A 20,066-nucleotide genomic window follows, 5' to 3' on the forward strand; every position below is an offset into this window, starting at 1 on the left:
GACATCAGCTCGGTGCTTTGTGACCACCTAGAGGGGTGGGATAGGGAGGGTGGGAGGGAGGGAGACACAAGAGGGAAGAGATATGGGAACATATGTATATGTATAACTGATTCACTTTGTTGCAAAGCAGAAACTAACACACCATTGTAAAACAGTTATACTCCAATAAAGATGTAAAAAAAAAAAGTATAGGAAAAAAAACAACAACAGTATAGAAGTTCCTCAAAAAATTAAAAACAGAACTATCATATGATCCAGCAACCCCAGTTCTGGGTATATATTCAAAGGAAATAAAAACTGAATCTCAGATATTTGCACTCCTCTGTTCACTGCAGTATTATTCACAATAGCTAAGATATGGAAACAACCTAGGTGTCCACCAACAGATAAAGGAATAAAGATGTGGTATATGTGGGTGCATATATGTATGTATACATGTGCGTGTGTATAAATATATGTGCATATATAAATATATAATGGAATATTATTCAGCCATGAAAAAGGACACCATGCCATTTGCGACAGCATGGATGAAACTTGAGGGCAATATGCTAAGTGAAATAAGTCAGAGAGAGAAAGACAAATCCTATACAATATCACATGTGGAATCTAAAAAATCCAAATGCATAGAAACAGACACAAAATGATAGTTACCAAGGGCTGGGGGTGGGGAAAAAGAGGAGATATTGATCAAAGAGTACAAACTTCCAGCTGTAAGACAAATAAATTCTGGGGATCTAATGTACAGCATAGTGATTACAGTTAATAAGACTATATTATATGATCAAAAGTTGCTAAGAGACTAGATCTTTTTTTTTTTTTTTTTGAGACTAGATCTTAAAGAGATGGTAATCATGTGATGCTATGCAGGTATTAGCTAATGCTATGGTGGTAATCATTTTGCAATATTTAAGTGTATAAAATCAATATACTGTACATCTTAAACTTACTTAATGTTATATGTCAATTATAGCTCAATAAAGCTGGGGAAAAAAGAAAAATACATGTGTTAAGCTTTTTGACATACTGTCCACCTCTATCCAAAGGGCTCTACAGTTCTCCATCTCTTGCATTTCATCCAAATCTATACTGATTTCACAGATTAGAACTGGGAACCAATTTACCTAAAACAAATTTGTCAACAAATAATTACCTGAGTATAATGATTTCAAAGAAAAGGCAGATTGTTGAGGAGCTATGAGTTACTCCAGGAATTGGTAACAATAAAATAAACACTTCCAACAGACTGACCAAACAAAATGAAAGTATTTTATTATAGAATTTACATACCAGAAACAGCACTGTCCAACCCAGCATATATGTCCAAAGAACCTTCATCATTATTTTTAAGAGGAGAAGCTGCAAAAAAAAATCAAAGACTAGTTAAAACTGACTCTATGCACTTAGTGGAGTTTTTCTATTCTGACTCTGAAGGACCAGAAAAAGAAAGACTTTATTAGTCCAGTGTCAAAAAAGAAAATTGTTTAGAAGCTTTTGTACATCCTTATAAATACGCATCTTAGTACACAGGTTTATGCTTAAAAAACTCTCTTTCAAAAACAAGCTAGTAGGGGCTTCCCTGGTGGCGCAGTGGTTGAGAGTCCACCTGCGGGAAGATCCCACATGCCGCGGAGCGGCTGGGCCCGTGAGCCATGGCCGCTGAGCCTGCGCGTCCGGAGCCTGTGCTCCGCAACGGGAGAGGCCACAGCAGTGAGAGGCCCGCGTACCGCAAAAAACAAAAAACAAGCTAGTAGGGGCGGGTGTGGGGTGGGGGGGGATGAACTGGGACATCGGGATTAACATATATACACCAGTATGTATAAAATTGATAACTAATAAGAACCTGCTGTATAAAAAAATAAAATAAAATAAAATTCAAATATAAAAAAAAGAAAGAAAAAAAGAAGAAAAAACCCCATACTAATAAGGTTACAACTCTAATAACAGCAGAATAGTTTTTATCAGAATAATCTTCCTGCAAAAACTATAAACTCTAAACAAAATATTAAAAGCCATCTGCAGTCAACACTCTACCACTAGACTTATTGTGGTGATTTTGCAATATATACAAACATGGAATTATTACATTGTACATCTGAAACTACTATAATGTTATATATAAATTGTACCTAAATTTAAAAAAAAAGCAATCTGAAGAAATAAACAGCAATCTAAAGCAGGCAAAAACTGGAGAGGAGATGACACCTGAAAGAAGAAAACAGCACTGCATGAATTCCCTATCCCCCTTTTATTACAAGTTTTTGTGGAATGATAGACTCTAGATGGAGCCACACTTGGCAGTGAAAACTCAGATGGAAACTTCTAGTCCTGATAGCTTAAAGAAACAGAGAAAAAACTTTGGGGGTGATAACAGCAAATAGAAAGAGGAAATCCAGAGTGCCACAGAGAGGACTCCTCAAATTGTACCCAAATCTGAATGACCCCCAAATTACACATGTAAAGGTTAGAACTCCCAAAAGTCCAGCTAAAGCTAAAGAAAGCTGAACAGAGATTTCAGCTGCTGTTCACCACAGGGAAGACAGAAGATTAAGTTCAGTCAAGATAAATACCTGCTAAAATTAAAAACACCAACACTTTTCAGAGGAATATAACAGAATCCAATGTCTCTATAATATAACATTTACAATGTCCAGAATGCAATGCAAAATTACTCATTGGAAATCTTGGTAGAGAAATAAAAACAACTACAAGAACCAAATGAAAATTCTAAAACTGAAAGTACAATATCTAACGTAAAACATTCAACATAAGAGCCGGTAAGCTTGAAGATAGATCAATAAATTATTCAAATGGAAAAACAGAGAGAAAAAGATTAAAAAAAGAGAGAGAGAACAATCTTACTAACTTATAGTATATCAAAAGTTCTCACATACTATATATCCTGAGTCCCAGAAGAAAAGAGACAATGGGGAGGAAAATGATACTAGATCCTAGAAGGACAAAAATGGTAAATAACTGAGTAAATATAAAAGACTAATATTTCATCTTAATTGCTTTTAACTCCTCTTAATTTCTTTAAGATACATACAACAGTTTAAAATAAAAATTACAGCACTGTATCAAGGGGTTCGCGACATCTTTAACATAAAGGGATGGATGGAGGTTAAACGCAACAATATGCACAAGATCATACAACTTACATAAAAAGATTCTTACATTTAAATAAGTAGACTGCAAAATGTTAAAGATGTATATTGCAATCCCTTCAGAAACCAATTGTAAAAAATAATGCAGAGGTGTAGCCAAAAAGCTAATATATAAATTAGAATGGAATTCTAAAATATATTCAAATAATATTTGAAAGAAGGCAAGAAAATCAGAGAGAACAAAGACTGATGAGACAAACTAAAATTTTAAAATGATAGAGGGAATTCCCTGGTGGTGCAGTAGTTAAGAATCCGCCTGCCCATGCAGGGGACATGGGTTCAAGCCCTGGTCTGGGAAGACCTCACATGCCGCGGAGCAACTAAGCCCATGAACCACAACTACTGAGCCTGAGCTCTAGAGCCTACAAGCCACAACTACTGAGCCCGAGTACCACAACTACTGAAGCCCACACGCCTAGAGCCCGCGCTCTGCAACAAGAGAAGCCACCGCAATGGGAAGCCTGAGCACTGCAATGAAGAGTAGGCCCCCTCGCCTCAACTAGAGAAAGCCCACATGCAGCAACGAAGACTGAACACAACCAAATATTAATTAATTAATTTGTAAAAATAAAATAAAATGATAGATCTAAATCCAATCTCAATAATAAAGGACATTATTGGGTTAACTGGTAAAACCGGTATAAAGATGGTAGATTAAATAAAATTACAGTATTAGTGTTAAATTTACTGAAATTGATAATTATGCTGTTCTTATGTAAGAAAACCAACTTCTTCTTGTGACTTACCCACTGAAGTATTTGGAGGTAAAGGACCATAATGTATACAACTTAGTATCAAATGGGTCAGGAAAAAATTGTGTGTGTGTGTGTGTGTGTGTGTGTGTGTGTGTTTAAAGAAAAAAGTATGTGCACAATGTTAAAGCTACTGGCATAAAATATTAACAGTGTTAAGTTTGCAGGAAACCAGGTAAAGGATTCTTTGCATGTTCTTATTCTTGTAACTTTTCTGTGAGTTTGAAATTACAAATATAATAAAAGACAAGTATGAAAATGTTACAGGAATAAAAATTTTTGTGAAATCATGTTAACTGGTAAAAAGTAAAATGTCCACTGTGTGTATGACTATCAAAAAAATGTATGCATGTGGACAGGAACTTTAGAGAGAGCATTATGTAGAAATGAAAACAGTTATTTCCAGCAAATGAGATTAACAATATAGTTTTGTCCTTCAAAACAAGAGTTACAGGTGTGATAACAGTTAACCATTTGTGGGACTTCCCTGGGGGCACAGTGGTTAAGAATCCGCCTGCCAATGCAGGGGACACGGGTTCAAGCCCTGGTATGGGAAGATCCCACATGCCGCAGAGCAACTAAGCCTGTGCGCCACAGCTACTGAGCCCGAGCGCCACAACTACTGAAGCCCACACGCCTAGAGCCCGTGCTCCACAACAAGAGAAGCCACCACAATGAGAAGCCTGCGCACCGCAAGGAAGAGTAGCCCCCGCTCGCCGCAACTAGAGAAAGCCCGCGCACAGCAACGAAGACCCAACGCAGCCAAAAATAAAATAAATAAATTTATTTTTTTTTTTAAAGTTAACCATTTGTGAATCTAGGTGAAAAGTAAAGGTGGTCATTATATTATTCTTCCCATTTTTCTGTTGGTTTAGAATTTTTCAAAGAAAAAATATCATAAGAAAAATACATAGCAGCATAACAATTTGAAACCACATCAGCAAAAAATAATAACACCAAAAAAAAAAAAATAACACTACCCAGAGTGGTTATGATGGCCATATTTCATGAGAATCCTTCCATGTCTATGGATATTAATATTTTAAAACATATATTCTGGGCTTGCCTGAAGGTGCAGTGGTTGAGAATCCGCCTGCCAATGCAGGGAACACAGGTTCGAGCCCTGGTCCAGGATGATCCCACGTGCCGCGGAGCAACTAAGCCCGTGCGCCACAACTACTGAGCCTGCACTCTAGAGCCCGCGCACCACAACTACTGAAGCCCGTGCACCTAGAGCCAGTGTTCCACAACAAGAGAAGCCACCGCAATGAGAAGCCCACGCACTGCAACAAAGAGTAGACCCCACTCGCCGCAACTAGAGAAAAGCCCACACGCAGCAACAAAGACCCAATGCAGCTAAAAATAAATAAATAAATTTATTAAAAAAACAGAATAAAACAAAAATCCCATATATTTTAAGCAAAAATGGAATTCTACTAGATGTGTTTTACAACTGCCCTCTTCATTCTATACCATAGTAAGCATAATTCTGATTAATAAATATACAACTGTATTCTCAAAAAATTTAATGATTGTCATAGCATAATTATAATTAAGACAAAAGAACTAGATAAATGTTATGTCAGGATTTGGAAGTTTAAATTCTGTATATTATTAAAAATATTTCCGGGCTTCCCTGGTGGCGCAGTGGTTGCACGTCCGCCTGCCGATGCAGGGGAACCGGGTTCGCGCCCCGGTCTGGGAGGATCCCACATGCCGCGGAGCGGCTGGGCCCGTGAGCCATGGCCGGTGAGCCTCCGCGTCCGGAGCCTGTGCTCCGCAACGGGAGAGGCCACAACAGAGGGAGGCCCGCATACCACTAAAAAAAAAAAAAAAAAAAATTTCCATTTTATGAGCTTATTTTACTACCAGGTCTTTGCTCTTTCAAACTTATCATCTATTTGTGACTGTCAATTTTTCCCTGAACAATAAACAAGTTCCACTGCATTTACTGGAAGTATTTACTTCAAGAGTCACAAATACCTATCATTCATATATACATATTATATATATGTATATATTGTATATATATTTATATATTCCCCCCCATCCCCAGCTCACGGCTTGTAGGATCTTAGTTCTCCAACCAGGGATCAAACCCGGGCCCAGGCAATGAAAGAGTGAAAGCATCGAGTCCTAACCACTGGACCACCAGGGAATTCCCCTTATATTTTTTGATGTAACAATAAAAATCATTACTGCTTACACTGGCAAAGCTGTTAATTTCATTATATTTAAGAGGCCTGAAAGCATACAATAATAAGAAAGTTCTCACTTACTAAGCACTTTCTATTTGTCAAGCATTTTTATTGTATTAAATTCATTTATGTGCGGGGAGAAAAAGTTGATAATGACAGTGTTTTCAATGAGAATAACTAAATGACTTTGTAATTAAATAAGTAAACTTAGAAAGACAATTAAAATGAGCTCTTACCAGAAAAGACATCAAATAAACTTGTTCCATCACCATTGTCATCATCTGCTGCCATGATCCTATTTCTTTTTGATAGTCGCCATCTAAAGTATTAAATATAAATATTCTCCACTGTTAAAATCAACCTCACAATTCAGAGACTAAACTTAGCTTTAAGTTAAAAGACAGCTTTCAAATTTGGACACACTGACAATGTTCACTCTATTGTGATTTTTTTTTTTTAATATCTAACATTTTCCAAAAGCTAAAACTAGAAAACAAAAATCTTAAACTTGCTGATATGGTTAACCCATGCCACACAGTAAATGATGCTAGCTTTATAAAGTAGACTAAAATATAAATTAACTTGTATACTTAAATAAGCCAACAATCATAAAAGTGCAACTATATGGTGAGTTCTTTGAGTCCTCTTAGCAAATCATCAAACCTGGTGGTGATCTTGGGGACTCTAGACACACGTGTTTTCACCAATAAGGGAGTAAGATGGGCAAAGAGCGAAGAGTTCGATATTATACTAGGTTGGTAAAGGTGTGGGAAAAGAGAGATGTATATACTCTAATACATCAAGTGTATACTGGTACAAGCTCTATGGAGGCAATATGGCAATAGCTGTCAAGTTTCTAAATACAAACACTCTTTGACCCAACAATTTCATATCTAGTAATTTGCTCTACAGATATACAAGCACATGATTACAAAAATGTGTATACCAGAATATTCAATGTAGCACTGTTTGTAGCAGCAAGACTAGAAGCAATGTAAGAATCCAAAGCAGTAAAAAAAAAAAAAAAAAAAAAAAAAAAAAAAATCTGACTTATCTGACATTCTCCATTCTACCTGTAAAATACATGAATGTTGCCTATGGTCAAAGAACTATGGCCACTGTGGCTCCTTGGGGTCACTAAGACTACCTGTGCCTGCACACTTCTGCTCCCACCAACCGAGATATTCACTTACCAACCAGGTGCATTTATTATCAAACCCAATTATGTTTATTTCCTTATTTTTCTAAGTAATAGTATGATGAAAGATTACATTACCAAAGGGAGTTATTTTGCAGTGAAAACTAGACTGAATGTTCTGGAAAGACTAAAAGGCAAGTAGCAAGACACTTACAGTTGCTGTCAAATCAAGTAAGGGTGAGATAATCCAAAATACTGGAAAAGAAAATCTAGTCTGTACTCAGACTGACTCAGAAGTATCGAATTTCTTACTCTAATGAAGAAAGTGCTGGAAATCATAAGCAACGTCTTATGGGTGTGCGAGAAAGAAGTCAGAACTCTAACCATTGGATGTATACTCAAAGAAAAGGTCGTGGTTCTACCACAACAAATACAATTTATATATTATTCCTTTAAATAAAATTAAGGTGTATATATATATCTTTTTTTCTTCATTCCCCACATCCCCCATTTTTTCCAAATAGCTGAGTTGATTAATCAACTGTTATAATACAGCTTGTGCAATAATTACAAAAGGCACAAATGGCATAATCACCATAATCATAATGGTAAAGCAAAACTCAACTGCTGGAGCAGAAACTCACAGGCTTCCTGACAGTTATCAACTCCTAGCTGTAAACTGTTACATGGAGAGTGGAGCATCAGTCAATGGGTTTTTTACAAAATGGAGATCAATTAATCTAAAGATTTGGTTAAAAAGATGATTTGGTTAAACTGATCAAATAGATCAAAGCTTTCATTGCATATCATTTCACACAGTTTTAGTTTTTACTACTAAAAAAAGATTCTACTTGTCTTGGTAAATTAAAACTGGGAAATACAAGAGATCTAACAAATCCTGGATCTTTTGTTCCTCATCTGTCTTAAATTTTCTCCAATTGTTCATGGGATCTTTGTCTTCAAACCTTAATTTCTAGGCCCCTATCACCAAATATATATATATATTACTTATAAATTTAAGAGAAAGTGACCATTTCTTAGTCACATCAGATGTAGCATTATGAGATCTTCAAAATTGTTTCTGAGAATAATATATATACATAGTAACATAAAGAAGTTGTCAAAAGAATATATGTGGTTTCTCACTATGTACTATACATAAAGTTAAAGGAACAGTGGCAATTATGATGTCTCTTTATTCCATATCTACCCTGTGTGATAATGGAGGTAGGCCTTGAAAATATTTCTCTTTTGCTAACTGGTACTACATACAGCCTTGTCACTAGAGAGTGCTGGAGGGAGACTGGAAAGGAAGCCAGTTTCTCCTCCTAGTTTCAGTGTGCCTGGCTAGCCAGGCTCCTGCAGGGCAAGCTTTCTCCAGCATTCAGTTCCTGCAGTAGGCAGCTTCTCCAGCACTAGGTTCCTGCAAGGGCACAATTTTTCTGCATGCTTGCCTCCTGTACGTAAGGTTGCTATTACAAGGGCCTCCTGCAGGACACAGCTTTCTCCTGCTAGGCTCATGGAGAGGGCAGCTTCTCCAACTCTTGGATCCCACAGCACCTGACAGCCAGCAGCATCCAGGAGCTTCCTCATGCACCTCCTGGCCAGATTCAAAGGAAGGTCACTAGAAAGGCACTTAGCAACTTCTCCACCATCCAGTTAGCCCTGGCCACACTCTTCCAATGAGGGGGCGACAGCTCTTCTTTGGATGATCTACCTCAGCCCTAAAGGTAGTGGCTGATCCTTATATCTGCCGTTCCTACATTCCTTAGGGTTATCTTTAACTCTTTACTAACCAATTCCCAGTCATTCCAACCCTCTGTTAATAATTCTTTATACTAAGCTTTCTCTTTTCAAATTACCATGTGGTTTTTGTCTCCTGATTGCACCTTGTCTGATACAGATAAGCAGTCACAATAGAGGTTTTAACACACTCTTCTCTGCTAATAAAGCAGTTAAAGAGATTTAAAGATACAGCTCTGAACACAAAATTGACAGGTTTGATTTGATGATTTTTATTGATATATTTATTACCTACAGTAAAAGAACTTATATTACTTTCAAGCATATTTATAAAAACTGACAATATATCATAATAGAGTTAGTTTCAACAAATTTCATAAAAGTGCTTTTATCAATAAAATTTGAAATTAACAGTGCATTTTCAAATTTCCCAATTCCTTTGGAAATTTACAAACATAGGTCAAAGAACAAACATTAATGGAAACTGGGAAATACATAGAACTAAATAACAATGAATACACCACAGAACAAAATATTTATGGGGTACGATCAAAATAGTACTTTTAGAGGAAAAGTTATAGCATTAAATAAATTTATAGGAAAAGAATACAAAATATTGAGGTCAACATCCAACTCAAGAAAAAGAACAAAGTAAACTGAAAGAAAGAAACACATAAAAAAGAGAAATTAATAAAAAGAAACAAACACTATAAAGATGAATAAAAATAAACACTGGCTCTTTGAAAAGACAAATCAAATAGGCATATGCCTGGCAAAACTAATAAAGAAAAAGAAAGAAGGCACAAACATTAGGAATAAAAAAGGAGTGACAGCTTCACATATAGCAGAGATTAAGTTATTAACAAAATATATCTGAAAGTTCAATGAAATGGATAGTTTTTTAGAAAAATGTAACTTGCCAAAACTGACTGAAGAAGAAACAGAAAATGTGTACACATCTAGGAGGATTAAATTATTTGATACAGTAATTAGTTTACTCATAAAGAAACTACTAAACCCAGGCAGTTTTACAGGTGAATCCTAGCATACCTTCAAAGAACAGATAAACCATAATCTATTCCAGACAACAGATAGGAAAAAAAGAAGGCTGAGAGACAAATAAGTTTATAAGGTTAGTATAGTCTAGACATCAAAACTGGGCAAAGATAGGGCAAAACAGGAAAATTACAAGACAGGAAAACTATAAGTCAATCTTTCTTACAAACATAGAAATAGCCTTTAAAAAAAAATTAGCCAGCTGCAGCCAGCAAGACATTAAACAAAAAACAAAAACAAAAATACACTACGGACAAGAAAGATTTATCCCCCAAAATGCTAGGATAGTATAGCATTAAAAACTCAATTCATATAAGCACTGTCTTCTAGTTGATAAAGTTACTTCCCAGCAGGGTATGAGTTGTTAGTTCTGATACTGTTATATGTGTATATTGGAATTGAACAATTTAAATAGATGGGTGGTAGATGGTGGGAGCCAGGTTTCTTGCTACTGAAGTGGAAGGTTACAGAAAAGCAAGAGAACACACTAAAAATGATCCCTGTAGTAATGGATTATAGTTGAAGACATCAGTAAGAACTCACATTTAACTTAACATAGATACAGATGATTATATACAGAAATATTTACAGGTATATGTATATACATGAGTTAGTAGACACATATGTACTATTTCTTTGCTCCACCAGCAAAGTAGCAATAAACACAACTAGTATCCATATCTTGGCTTCTAATACTGTTCTCCATTAAGATGGACCAGGGCTTCTTGAAGAAATGGCTGATTCTAAGACAGGGGCAGAAAATGCACAAGATGAACATGGAGCATCTTACAGTGCAAGAAAGTAAGGAAGTGTCAAAAAAAAAAAAAAAACTAAGAGAGGTATGTCAAAGAGGCACTGGAACCAACTGAAAGAGCTCTCAATAGCCAAAGCTGGAGCAATTTGAGCAACAAATTAAAGTAGTACTGTATTATAACCCAAAGCATCAAATAAACATACATGGTCCACACTGATATAAGTAAATTAGTAAACGGAGAGGAAACAAATCTTCCATGCAGAATTCCAAATAAATTATGTTGATACTCCACTCTAAAGCAGGCAGGGCCTATTTCCCACTCCTCAAATGAGGGCTGTGCACTGTGACTTATTTCCAAAGAGTAGAGTATGGAATTGGGTGGGGGGCCAACTTTATGGTGAAGAAACCTGACAAACATTACTTCAGTCAAATGATCAAGCCAACATCAACAGTCATAAATCATGTTGATAATATGTACTCTTGATATGATATGATGAAAATGGCACTTTACCTTTGATCTTCCCAAAACCCATAACCTCAGTCTAATGATGAGATAAACATCAAATTCTAATTAGAGGAGCATCCTACAATATACCTGTATAGTAATCCTCAAAACTGCTAAGGACACCAAAAACAAGGAATGAGAGAAAATGCCACAGTCGAGCGGAGCCCAAGAAGACATGACAACTAAATGTAATATGGAGTCCTGAAACAAAAAAAAGGATAGATATTGGGTAAAAATAAAGGAAATCTGAATAAACTACAGACTTCAATTAATAATAATGTATCAATTTTTTTCATTAATTATAAGAAACTATCATAAGATATTAATAGCAGCGAAAACTGGGGGGTGTAGGGTGACATATGGGGATTCTCTGTACTTCTTAATTTTTCTATAAATCTAAAACTGATCCAATAATTGTCTACTAACTAAAAATTAGTATATTTCATGCTAGATTAGAAAAGAAAAAATATGATCATCTCAACATCTGCATAGGAAGGGCAAATGATAAAGTTCAACGCTAAGTCTCAGCAAAGTTGGAGTTTATGAAAGTTTAAGATGGGACCTTTCAGGAATTCCTTTGCAGTCCAGTGGTTAGGACTCGGACTCTATGCTTCCACCGCAGGGGGCACAGGTTCGAGAACTAAGATCCCACATGCTGGGCAGTGCGGCCAAGAAAAAAAAGATGGGAAATTCATAAACTGATAGAAGACATATTTCTACTAAAAAAAAAACAAAACCCCTCACACTGGGACTTCCCTGGTGGCGCAGTGGTTAAGAGTCCACCTGCCAATGCAGAGGACATGGGTTCGAGCCCTGGTCTGGAAAGATCCCACATGCCGCAGAGCAGCCAAGCCCATGCGCCACAACTACTGAGCCTGTGCTCTAGAGCCCACAAGCCACAACTACTGAGCCTGTGTGCCACTACTACTGAAGCCCGCGCGCCTAGAGCCCATGCTCCAGAACAAGAGAAGCCACCACAATGAAAAGCCCGTGCACCGCAATGAAGAGTAGCCCCTGCTCGCCGCAACTAGAGAAAGCCCACGCGCGTCAACAATGACCCAATGCAGCCAAAAATAAATAAATAATTTTAAAAAAACAAAACCCTCACGTTAATCATCATGCATGATGTTAAAACCGCAGAAGCATCCCCTTCAAAGTCAAGCTTGCTTCTATTAGCAAAAAGAGTAAAACATGAAATGAGACAGAACTGGAAAGGAAGAAACAAAGCTGCCATTATTCACACTCTGATCACCTATGCAGACAATCTACAAATTATTAGAACTGGTTAAGAGTTTCTCAAAGTCGCTGAATGTAAGATTATACACAAAAAGCAACAGGTTTCCTATATGACAGCAAACAGTTTTTAAACATAACTGATAAGAAGATATTATTTACAACAACAAAACTATAAGGTACATAGGAATTAATCTAATATAAGACCTTTATGGAGAAAATAATAAAAGATCTAAATCAGGGATTTGAAAACCTTTTCTTCTTCTTCTTTTTTTTTTTTTTCTGGCCATGCCGTGAGGCATGCGGGATCCTAGTTCCCCCGACCAGGGATTAGACCTGCCCCCTACAGTGGAAGTGCAGAGTCCTAACCACTGGACCTCCAGGGACGTCCCCTGAAAACCTTTTCTTCTTAAAGGGTCAGGGAGTAGGCATTTTATGCTTGTAGACCATCTGGTCTGTCACAAGGACTTGATAAAATTATCAAGTTGAGCTTCCCTAGCGCAGAACCCAAGGCCTTTCTAGAAATGTCTATCAGTGCTTTTCTATTTCTCACTGTTCCCCTCACACACTCCAGCCACAGCCACCACAGCACGTTTCTGTAACGCAAGTTAGCACATACATTATTGAGAAATAGAGAAATGATGTCAGTATAACCCAGAAATTATGTTGGTTCAGATGGGGTTCTTTCCCAGGATGTTAAAGCTTTGCACCATTAATGAACAGCAGCTAAACACAGCAAGCAAGAAGGAATCTAGTCCTGTACCTGCCACCCTTACCCTAGATACCCATCACTCCCCTTTCTTCCTCTAGTCTCAGTACAGCCGCAGGCTCTGTCTTGCAAGGGCTTAAGCTTCGTTTCCCTCAATCTTTGTGGGAGGGAGGATGGGGGACAAAGCCAAACACAAGGCAATGAGCCAGAGCCATCCAGTCCACCGTCACAAGATTTCACATGAAGCCTGCATGTGCCTCTGTACCCACAACCTCTGATGTTTATGTCCTCTTCTTGTTGCCCCAATCCTTCCTTATTCCTCCTTCCATCAAGCTATCTTCATCCTTATTTTTTCTTGAGGAAGAGACCTATATTTACTGAGATACTTATTTACTAGGAATTTAACATGTCTTTTAACTGTGCCGATATTTTAATTACAATTGATATTGTTCCTGTTGCTGCTCCAGTAATATGAGTAGATAGGCTTTGAGGATTCTGCTCCTATTTTTCCCATAAACCCTGTCTTAGTGAGTGATTTTGCAGAAGTAAAGCTTTTTCAAAAATACATATAACATTAGAGCAGAAATATCTGTACTTGCAGTTCCTGAAATATTCCATGTACTTCAACTCCACAACATCTTGCTCATTCTGTTTCCTCACCTGGACTGCTCATCCCCTTCCCAAACCCAGCTACCACACAAAAAATAAATAAATTAGGCACTTCCCTGGTGGCACAGTGGCTGAGAGTCCGCCTGCCAATGCAGGGGACATGGGTTCGAGCTCCAGTCCGGGAAGATCCCACATGCCGCGGAGCAACTAAGCCGTGCGCCACAACTACTGAGCCTGCACTCTACAGCCTGCGTGCCACAACTACTGAGCCCACGAGCCACAACTACTGAAGCCCGCATGCCTAGAGCCGGTGCTCCGCAACAAGAGAAGCCACTGCAATGAGAAGCCCACGCACCGCAACTTAAGAGTAGCCCCCACTCACCGCAACTAGAGAAAGCCCGCACATAGAGACGAAGACCCAATGCAGCCAAAAAAAAAAAACCTTTTTAGAGGCATAGTTAATTCCCAATCCCTTCTTCTATCAATATGCTGAACATGTCATTATTGCATTTACTAATCTCTACTGGAATCATCTGCCTTCTAGAGTTTTCCTTAAACTTTAACATGCATCAGAAAATCCTGGAGAAGTTTCATAAGGCAAAGCATTAAGATCACAATGCTGTGATGCCTCCAGGGACTGCAGGCAGGGTCTGGCCCCTGAAAACTCCTCTCCCTGACTCTTCCCCTAGTGCCTCTTTCAGGTGCTCACATGCACATTATTCCTTCCTGCCTCAGGAAATTTGCAGATGCTGTTCCTTCTACCTAAAAGAGCTCTTCACCACCATCACCTAGTTCTCTCCCCTAAATCGGTTAGACTTCAGCTGTCACTTCTTCCAGGAGATCCTTCCTGTCTCCTGTCTCTCTCTCTTCACCAGCCTGATGGGGCCATGGTAGGCCTATCCCAGGATCCCCAAGGACCTTGCAGGTTATGTTAAGGCATTTACTCTTCTATCTAGAAGAGAACAGGGAGCCACCAAAGTGTTGCCAGCCAGGAAAGATAAGATCAAATATGCTGGTAGGTCTGGGGCTAGAGAATTACGAACAGCAGCAAGCAGCTTACTTGGGACACAGATGACCCTTGCTCAACAAACATTGGCCTCATCCTACCTCCCCAGGGGATCTCCAGTAATTCCCTATGGTAGTGTTTTCCAGAATGGGGCATGACTATCACTGGGGGCTCTAGGGATAATTTTAGTGGCATATAACCAAATATTTTTCAAAGATTAACATATTTATTTCAATGGGGATTCAAAAATAAAACTTGCATTCTAAACCCATGATTTCATGGCTATTATTGCTTAGGACAAACTTCATGAGGTTGATACTCAACTGACTAACTAAAGCTTGGGGCCTCTTGCTCAAGTCAAACTTGCCAAGTACCCTGAAAAATCCCTCCACTTCTTTCTCTATACAACTTTCCTGCCCGAAATGTCCTTCCAACCCCCTGCTTTGGAAATTCTACATACCCTTCAAAGTCTCAGTTGAATCCCCCGCTCAGGAAAGTGGCCTTCAATTAGGGTAGGAGATTGGCATAGTGGTTAAAAACTAAGGCTTATCAAATGTAAATTTTGGACTTTGGGTGATAATCAGGTATCAATGTACCAATGATTGTGTATCAATGATGTATAATGTTCACTAATTGTAACAAATGCACCACTCTGTTGTTAGATGTTGATAGAGGGAGGAAGTTGTGTGTTGGGGCAGGAAGCATATGGAAACATTCTGCATTTTTGCTCAATTTTGCTGTGAACTTAAAAATACTCTAAAAAATAAAGTCTATTAAAAAAAAAAAAAGAAAAGAAAAACCTAGAGAAGTTAAAACACAAGATGTGATGGGCCCATCTCCAAAGTTTCTGATTCAGTAGTTCTGAGATGAGGCTTGAGAATTGAATTTCTAAAAAGTTCACAGGTAATGCTGCTGGGGATCACGCTCTGAGAACTATTATTTTAGACCAGTGCTGCCAATAGAACTTTCTATGATGATAAAAAATGTTCTATATCTGAGCTGTCCAGTATGGTAGCTACTAGCCATGTGTAGCTATTGAGTACATGAAATATGCACAGTGTGAATGACTGTTAGTTTCCTATTGCTGCTCTACCAAATGACCACAAAATTCATGGCTTAACACAAATTTATTACCTTACAGTTCTGGAGGTCAGAAGTCTCACTGGTCTAAAAATCAAGGTTCAGGAGGGCTGCATTCCTTCTGGAGGCTGTAGGGGAGAAACTGTTCTTTGCTCTTCCCAGCTTCTAGAAGCTGCCTATGTTTCTTCACTGATGGCTCCTTCTTCCACCTACAAAGCCAACAGTGTGACATCTACTCACTTCTTGACCTCTGCTTCCATGGTCAGACTTGCTCCCCTCCCCACCTTCCTCATGCTTCCGTCATCACATGGCCTTTCCTGTCACTTACTCTCCTGCTTCCCTCTTAAGGACCCTTATGATAATACTGGCCAACTGGATAATCCAGGATACTCTCCCCATTTCAAAATCCTAATCACATCTGCAAAGTTTCTTCTGGGGGGGCGCATCACGTGACTTGCAGGATCCCAGGTCCCCAACCAGGGATTGAACCCAGGCCCCCTGCAGTGGAAGCAGAGTCCTAACCACTGGACCTCCAAGGAATTCCCTCCAAAGTTTCTTTTGCCATGTAAAGCAACATATTCATAGGTTCCTGGGATTAGAACATGGACATATTGGGGAATGCATTATTTGGCCTAACACACTGAGGTTGATGTTTATAAATTTTATTTATTTATTTATTTATTTGGCTGTGTTGGGTCTTCGTTCCTGTGGGTCTTCGTTTCTGTGCGAGGGCATTCTCTAGTTGCAGCGAGCGGGGGCCACTCTTCATCGCGGTGCACGGGCCCCTCACTGTCGCGGCCTCTCCTCTTGTGAAGCACAGGCTCCAGATGCCCAGGCTCAGTAGTTGTGGCTCACGGGCCCAGCTGCTCCGCGGCATGTGGGATCTTCCCAGACCAGGGCTTGAACCCGTGTCCCATGCATTAGCAGGCAGATTCTCAACAACTGCACCACCAGGGAAGCCCTGAGGTTGATGTTTAAATTGTAATTAATTTTAATTAATTTAAAGTTAATTAAATTTTAAATTTTAATTAATTTAAAATCCCACCAGGGACTTCCCTGGTGGTCCAGCAGTTAAGACTCCATGCTCCCAACACAGGGGGCCTGGGTTTCATCCCTGGCCAGGGAACTAGATCCCACATGCTGCAACTAAGAGTCCGCCACAACTAAAAAGATCCCACATGCCTCAACTAAAGATTCCACAAGCTGCAAATAAGATCCCACGTGCCGCAACTAAGACCCAGCACAGCCAAAGAAAAAAAGATGAGTAAAAAAAAATTTTAAGTTAAAGAGGGAATTCCCTCTTTAACTTTATTACAATTTAATTACAATTACAATTGTGGTTATTACAATTTAATAACACATAACTAGCTCTAAATGCTATTGGGCCCTTGTAAAAAAGGTATCTGAATACTTTCCTAAGGTGACAAGCTCCTAGACATCAATATCTTATTTTCTACAACTGCAAAGCAGTTTGGATTAAACATTTGATGGGCAAACACAAGGAGGTCAGGATAGAGAGCAAGAACTGCCATAAAAAGTTGGGGTACCAGATCAGATTTATAGACTCCTCTGCTTCCCCTCAGTGCTTGAAAATTAGGATATGTTTGTACTAAAAAACAAATTAGCAGTCAGCAATAAGATGCTAAAGTTAATAAAGTAAACACATTCCTGTAAGTCCAAGCTCACCAAGTCCAAAAACAAAAAAGATCACCTTTCTGTCAACATTTGTCACCTCCTGACATTGCTACTTCTTTAAGTAGCATCCCTACTGATGCTACTCTACAACGCTTCTCCCACTTTTCCTCATTCTTTCGATCGAAATTTGTTTCAGACCCCCCACTATAGCTATCTAGTTATCTCCCCTCTCCAAACACGTTACACACAACAGTTGGGTTAGTTCTTCCAAAGCAGTCCTGCTCATCTCACTTCCTGCTCAAAAACTTTGTATTACTTCCCAATGTCTACTGAATAAAGTCAAGAAAGGCACCTACCTTTCTAGCCCTATCCCACTCACTATCCCAAGGTTTCCAAAACCCCAAGTTTCAGTGAAACTGGGTTTGTGTTCGCAAACACACTTCCTGACACCATCTCCCCGCATCTATCTAAAAGTCCACAAGCAAGCCTGGGTTTGAATACCCAGAGGTTAGATTGTGAGAATTGAGATTTTAGAAAAGTCCAGTGATATAATTACGATACTTGGATTCATCCACTACGGAATGAGGGAACCACTGAAGGCTTTTAAAGCAGAGAAAGATCATGATCAAATCTGCTTTTCAGACGTTCAACTCTAGCAAGAAGAGTATAGAAAATATTAGTGGCAAGGGAGATAGAAAATGCTATTAAAACATGCAGGAGAGGGGTTTCCCTGGTGCGGCAGCAGTTGAGAATCCGCCTGCCAATGCAGGGGACATGGGTTCGAGCCCTGGTCTGGGAAGATCCCACATGCTACGGAGCAACTAAGCCCGTGCACCACAACTACTGAGCCTGCGCCCTAGAGCCTGTGTGCCACAACTACTGAGCCCGCGAGCCACAACTACTGAAGCCCACACGCCTAGAGCCCGTGCTCCGCAACGAGAAGCCACTGCAATGAGAAGCCCACACACCGCAACTTAAGAGTAGCCCCCGCTTGCCGCAACTAGAGAAGCCCGCGCGTAGCAACGAAGACCCAACACAGCCAAAAAAAAAAAAAATGCAGGAGACAATGAGGGATGACTAAGTTATTAGTGGAAATAAAGACTAGGACCAGACCTGAAAGATTTCTGTAGCAGAATCAAAAAGATTTAAGTCAATGGGTATTCAAATATCCAATCTTGCCCATTTCAAAACCACAGCCTGAGCTGTCTTTTCAAAATGCAAATTTGATCATGTTTCCTCCTCTGCTTAAAACCCTTCAGTGCTTCCAGCTGACCTTAAGTTAAAAAACAAACAATTCTTCTTACCAAGCCCTGAGTGACCCGGCCTCTCCCCACTCCTCTAGGGTTAGTCTGTAGCATTCTCCCCCATTCTCTGCTCTGATCATATTGGCCTTCCTTCAGCTCCTAGAACACACTGTTTTTTTTGTTTTGTTTTGTTTTTTTTGCAGTAGGCGGGCCTCTGACTGTTGTGGCCTCTCCCGTTGCGGAGCACAGGCTCCGGACGCGCAGGCCCAGCGGCCATGGCTCACGGGCCCACCCGCCCCGCGGCACGTGGGATCCTCCCGGACCGGGGCACGAACCCATGCCCCCCACATCGGCAGGCGGACTCTCAACCACTGCGCCACCAGGGAAGCCCTAGAACACACTGTTTGACCCTCCCACCACAGCGCCTACGCAGGGAGTGTTCTTTCCTCACTGTTCTCCTTCACTCAACTCATCTGTGTGTGATACTGTGGCTTAAGTAATGTTTGAGCCTTCCCTGGCTACCCTTTCTCTCCACTAGGTCAGGTCCTCTGTTAAATATTCTTAAACCACTTTGTCCTTTCTCTACATGGCCTCTTTTCAGTTTATGATTACATTTTCTGTGGGATTCCTAGAGAAATATCCACCTCACCCACTAGGCTATAAGCTCCACCAAGAACAGGCCTGGCTCTGTTCTATTCACCATTGTACCCCCAGCTCTCAGCACAGAGCCTGACAGGTTGGTAGGTAATAAAAAAAATATCTGCTGAATTAATCAAAATCCCAATTTGTTAGAGACAACTCTGCAGTTCCTAGCTTTAATAACAAGCTAGTCATGCTTTTAACTGAAATGGAGAACCAAAGAAGCCATGTTGAATTATCTATCGAACATCCAGCAGAAAATGTCTAAACAGACAGTTGGAAAATGGAGTATATAGCACAGAAAACATGACATAATTGCTACTATTTGCAATAGCCAAGACATGGAAACAACCTAAAAGTCCATCGAGAGATGAATGGATAAAAAAGATGTGGTACATATATACAATGGAATACTACTCAGCCCATAAAAAAGAATGAAATATTGCCATCTGCAGCAACATGGATGGACCTGGAGATTATCATACTGAGTGTAGTCAGAAAGAGAAAGCCAAATACCATATGCTAGCACTTATATGTGGAATCTAAAATATGATGCAAATGAACTTATTTACGAAACAGAAACAGACTCACAGACATA

The 20,066-nt window shown here is 39.3% G+C and overlaps 1 protein-coding gene across 3 annotated transcripts in view; it reads right to left on the reverse strand.

Moving 5' to 3' along the window:
* Positions 1-20,066, reverse strand: part of CASP8AP2 (caspase 8 associated protein 2) — a 43,061-nt gene that overhangs the window by 21,029 nt on the left and 1,966 nt on the right. For all 3 annotated transcript variants that reach the window (XM_055087622.1, XM_055087621.1, XM_055087620.1), the window contains exons 2-4: positions 16,005-16,159; positions 6,354-6,436; positions 1,291-1,359 (exon numbers count right to left, since the gene is read on the reverse strand). In XM_055087622.1, the coding sequence (XP_054943597.1) occupies positions 1,291-1,359; positions 6,354-6,408 (124 nt within the window). In that variant the 5' untranslated portion in view covers positions 6,409-6,436; positions 16,005-16,159. The remainder of the gene's footprint in view (positions 1-1,290; positions 1,360-6,353; positions 6,437-16,004; positions 16,160-20,066) is intronic.

The sequence above is a fragment of the Physeter macrocephalus genome, chromosome 10 (assembly GCF_002837175.3).
Source record: "Physeter macrocephalus isolate SW-GA chromosome 10, ASM283717v5, whole genome shotgun sequence".
Taxonomy (NCBI): domain Eukaryota; kingdom Metazoa; phylum Chordata; class Mammalia; order Artiodactyla; family Physeteridae; genus Physeter; species Physeter macrocephalus.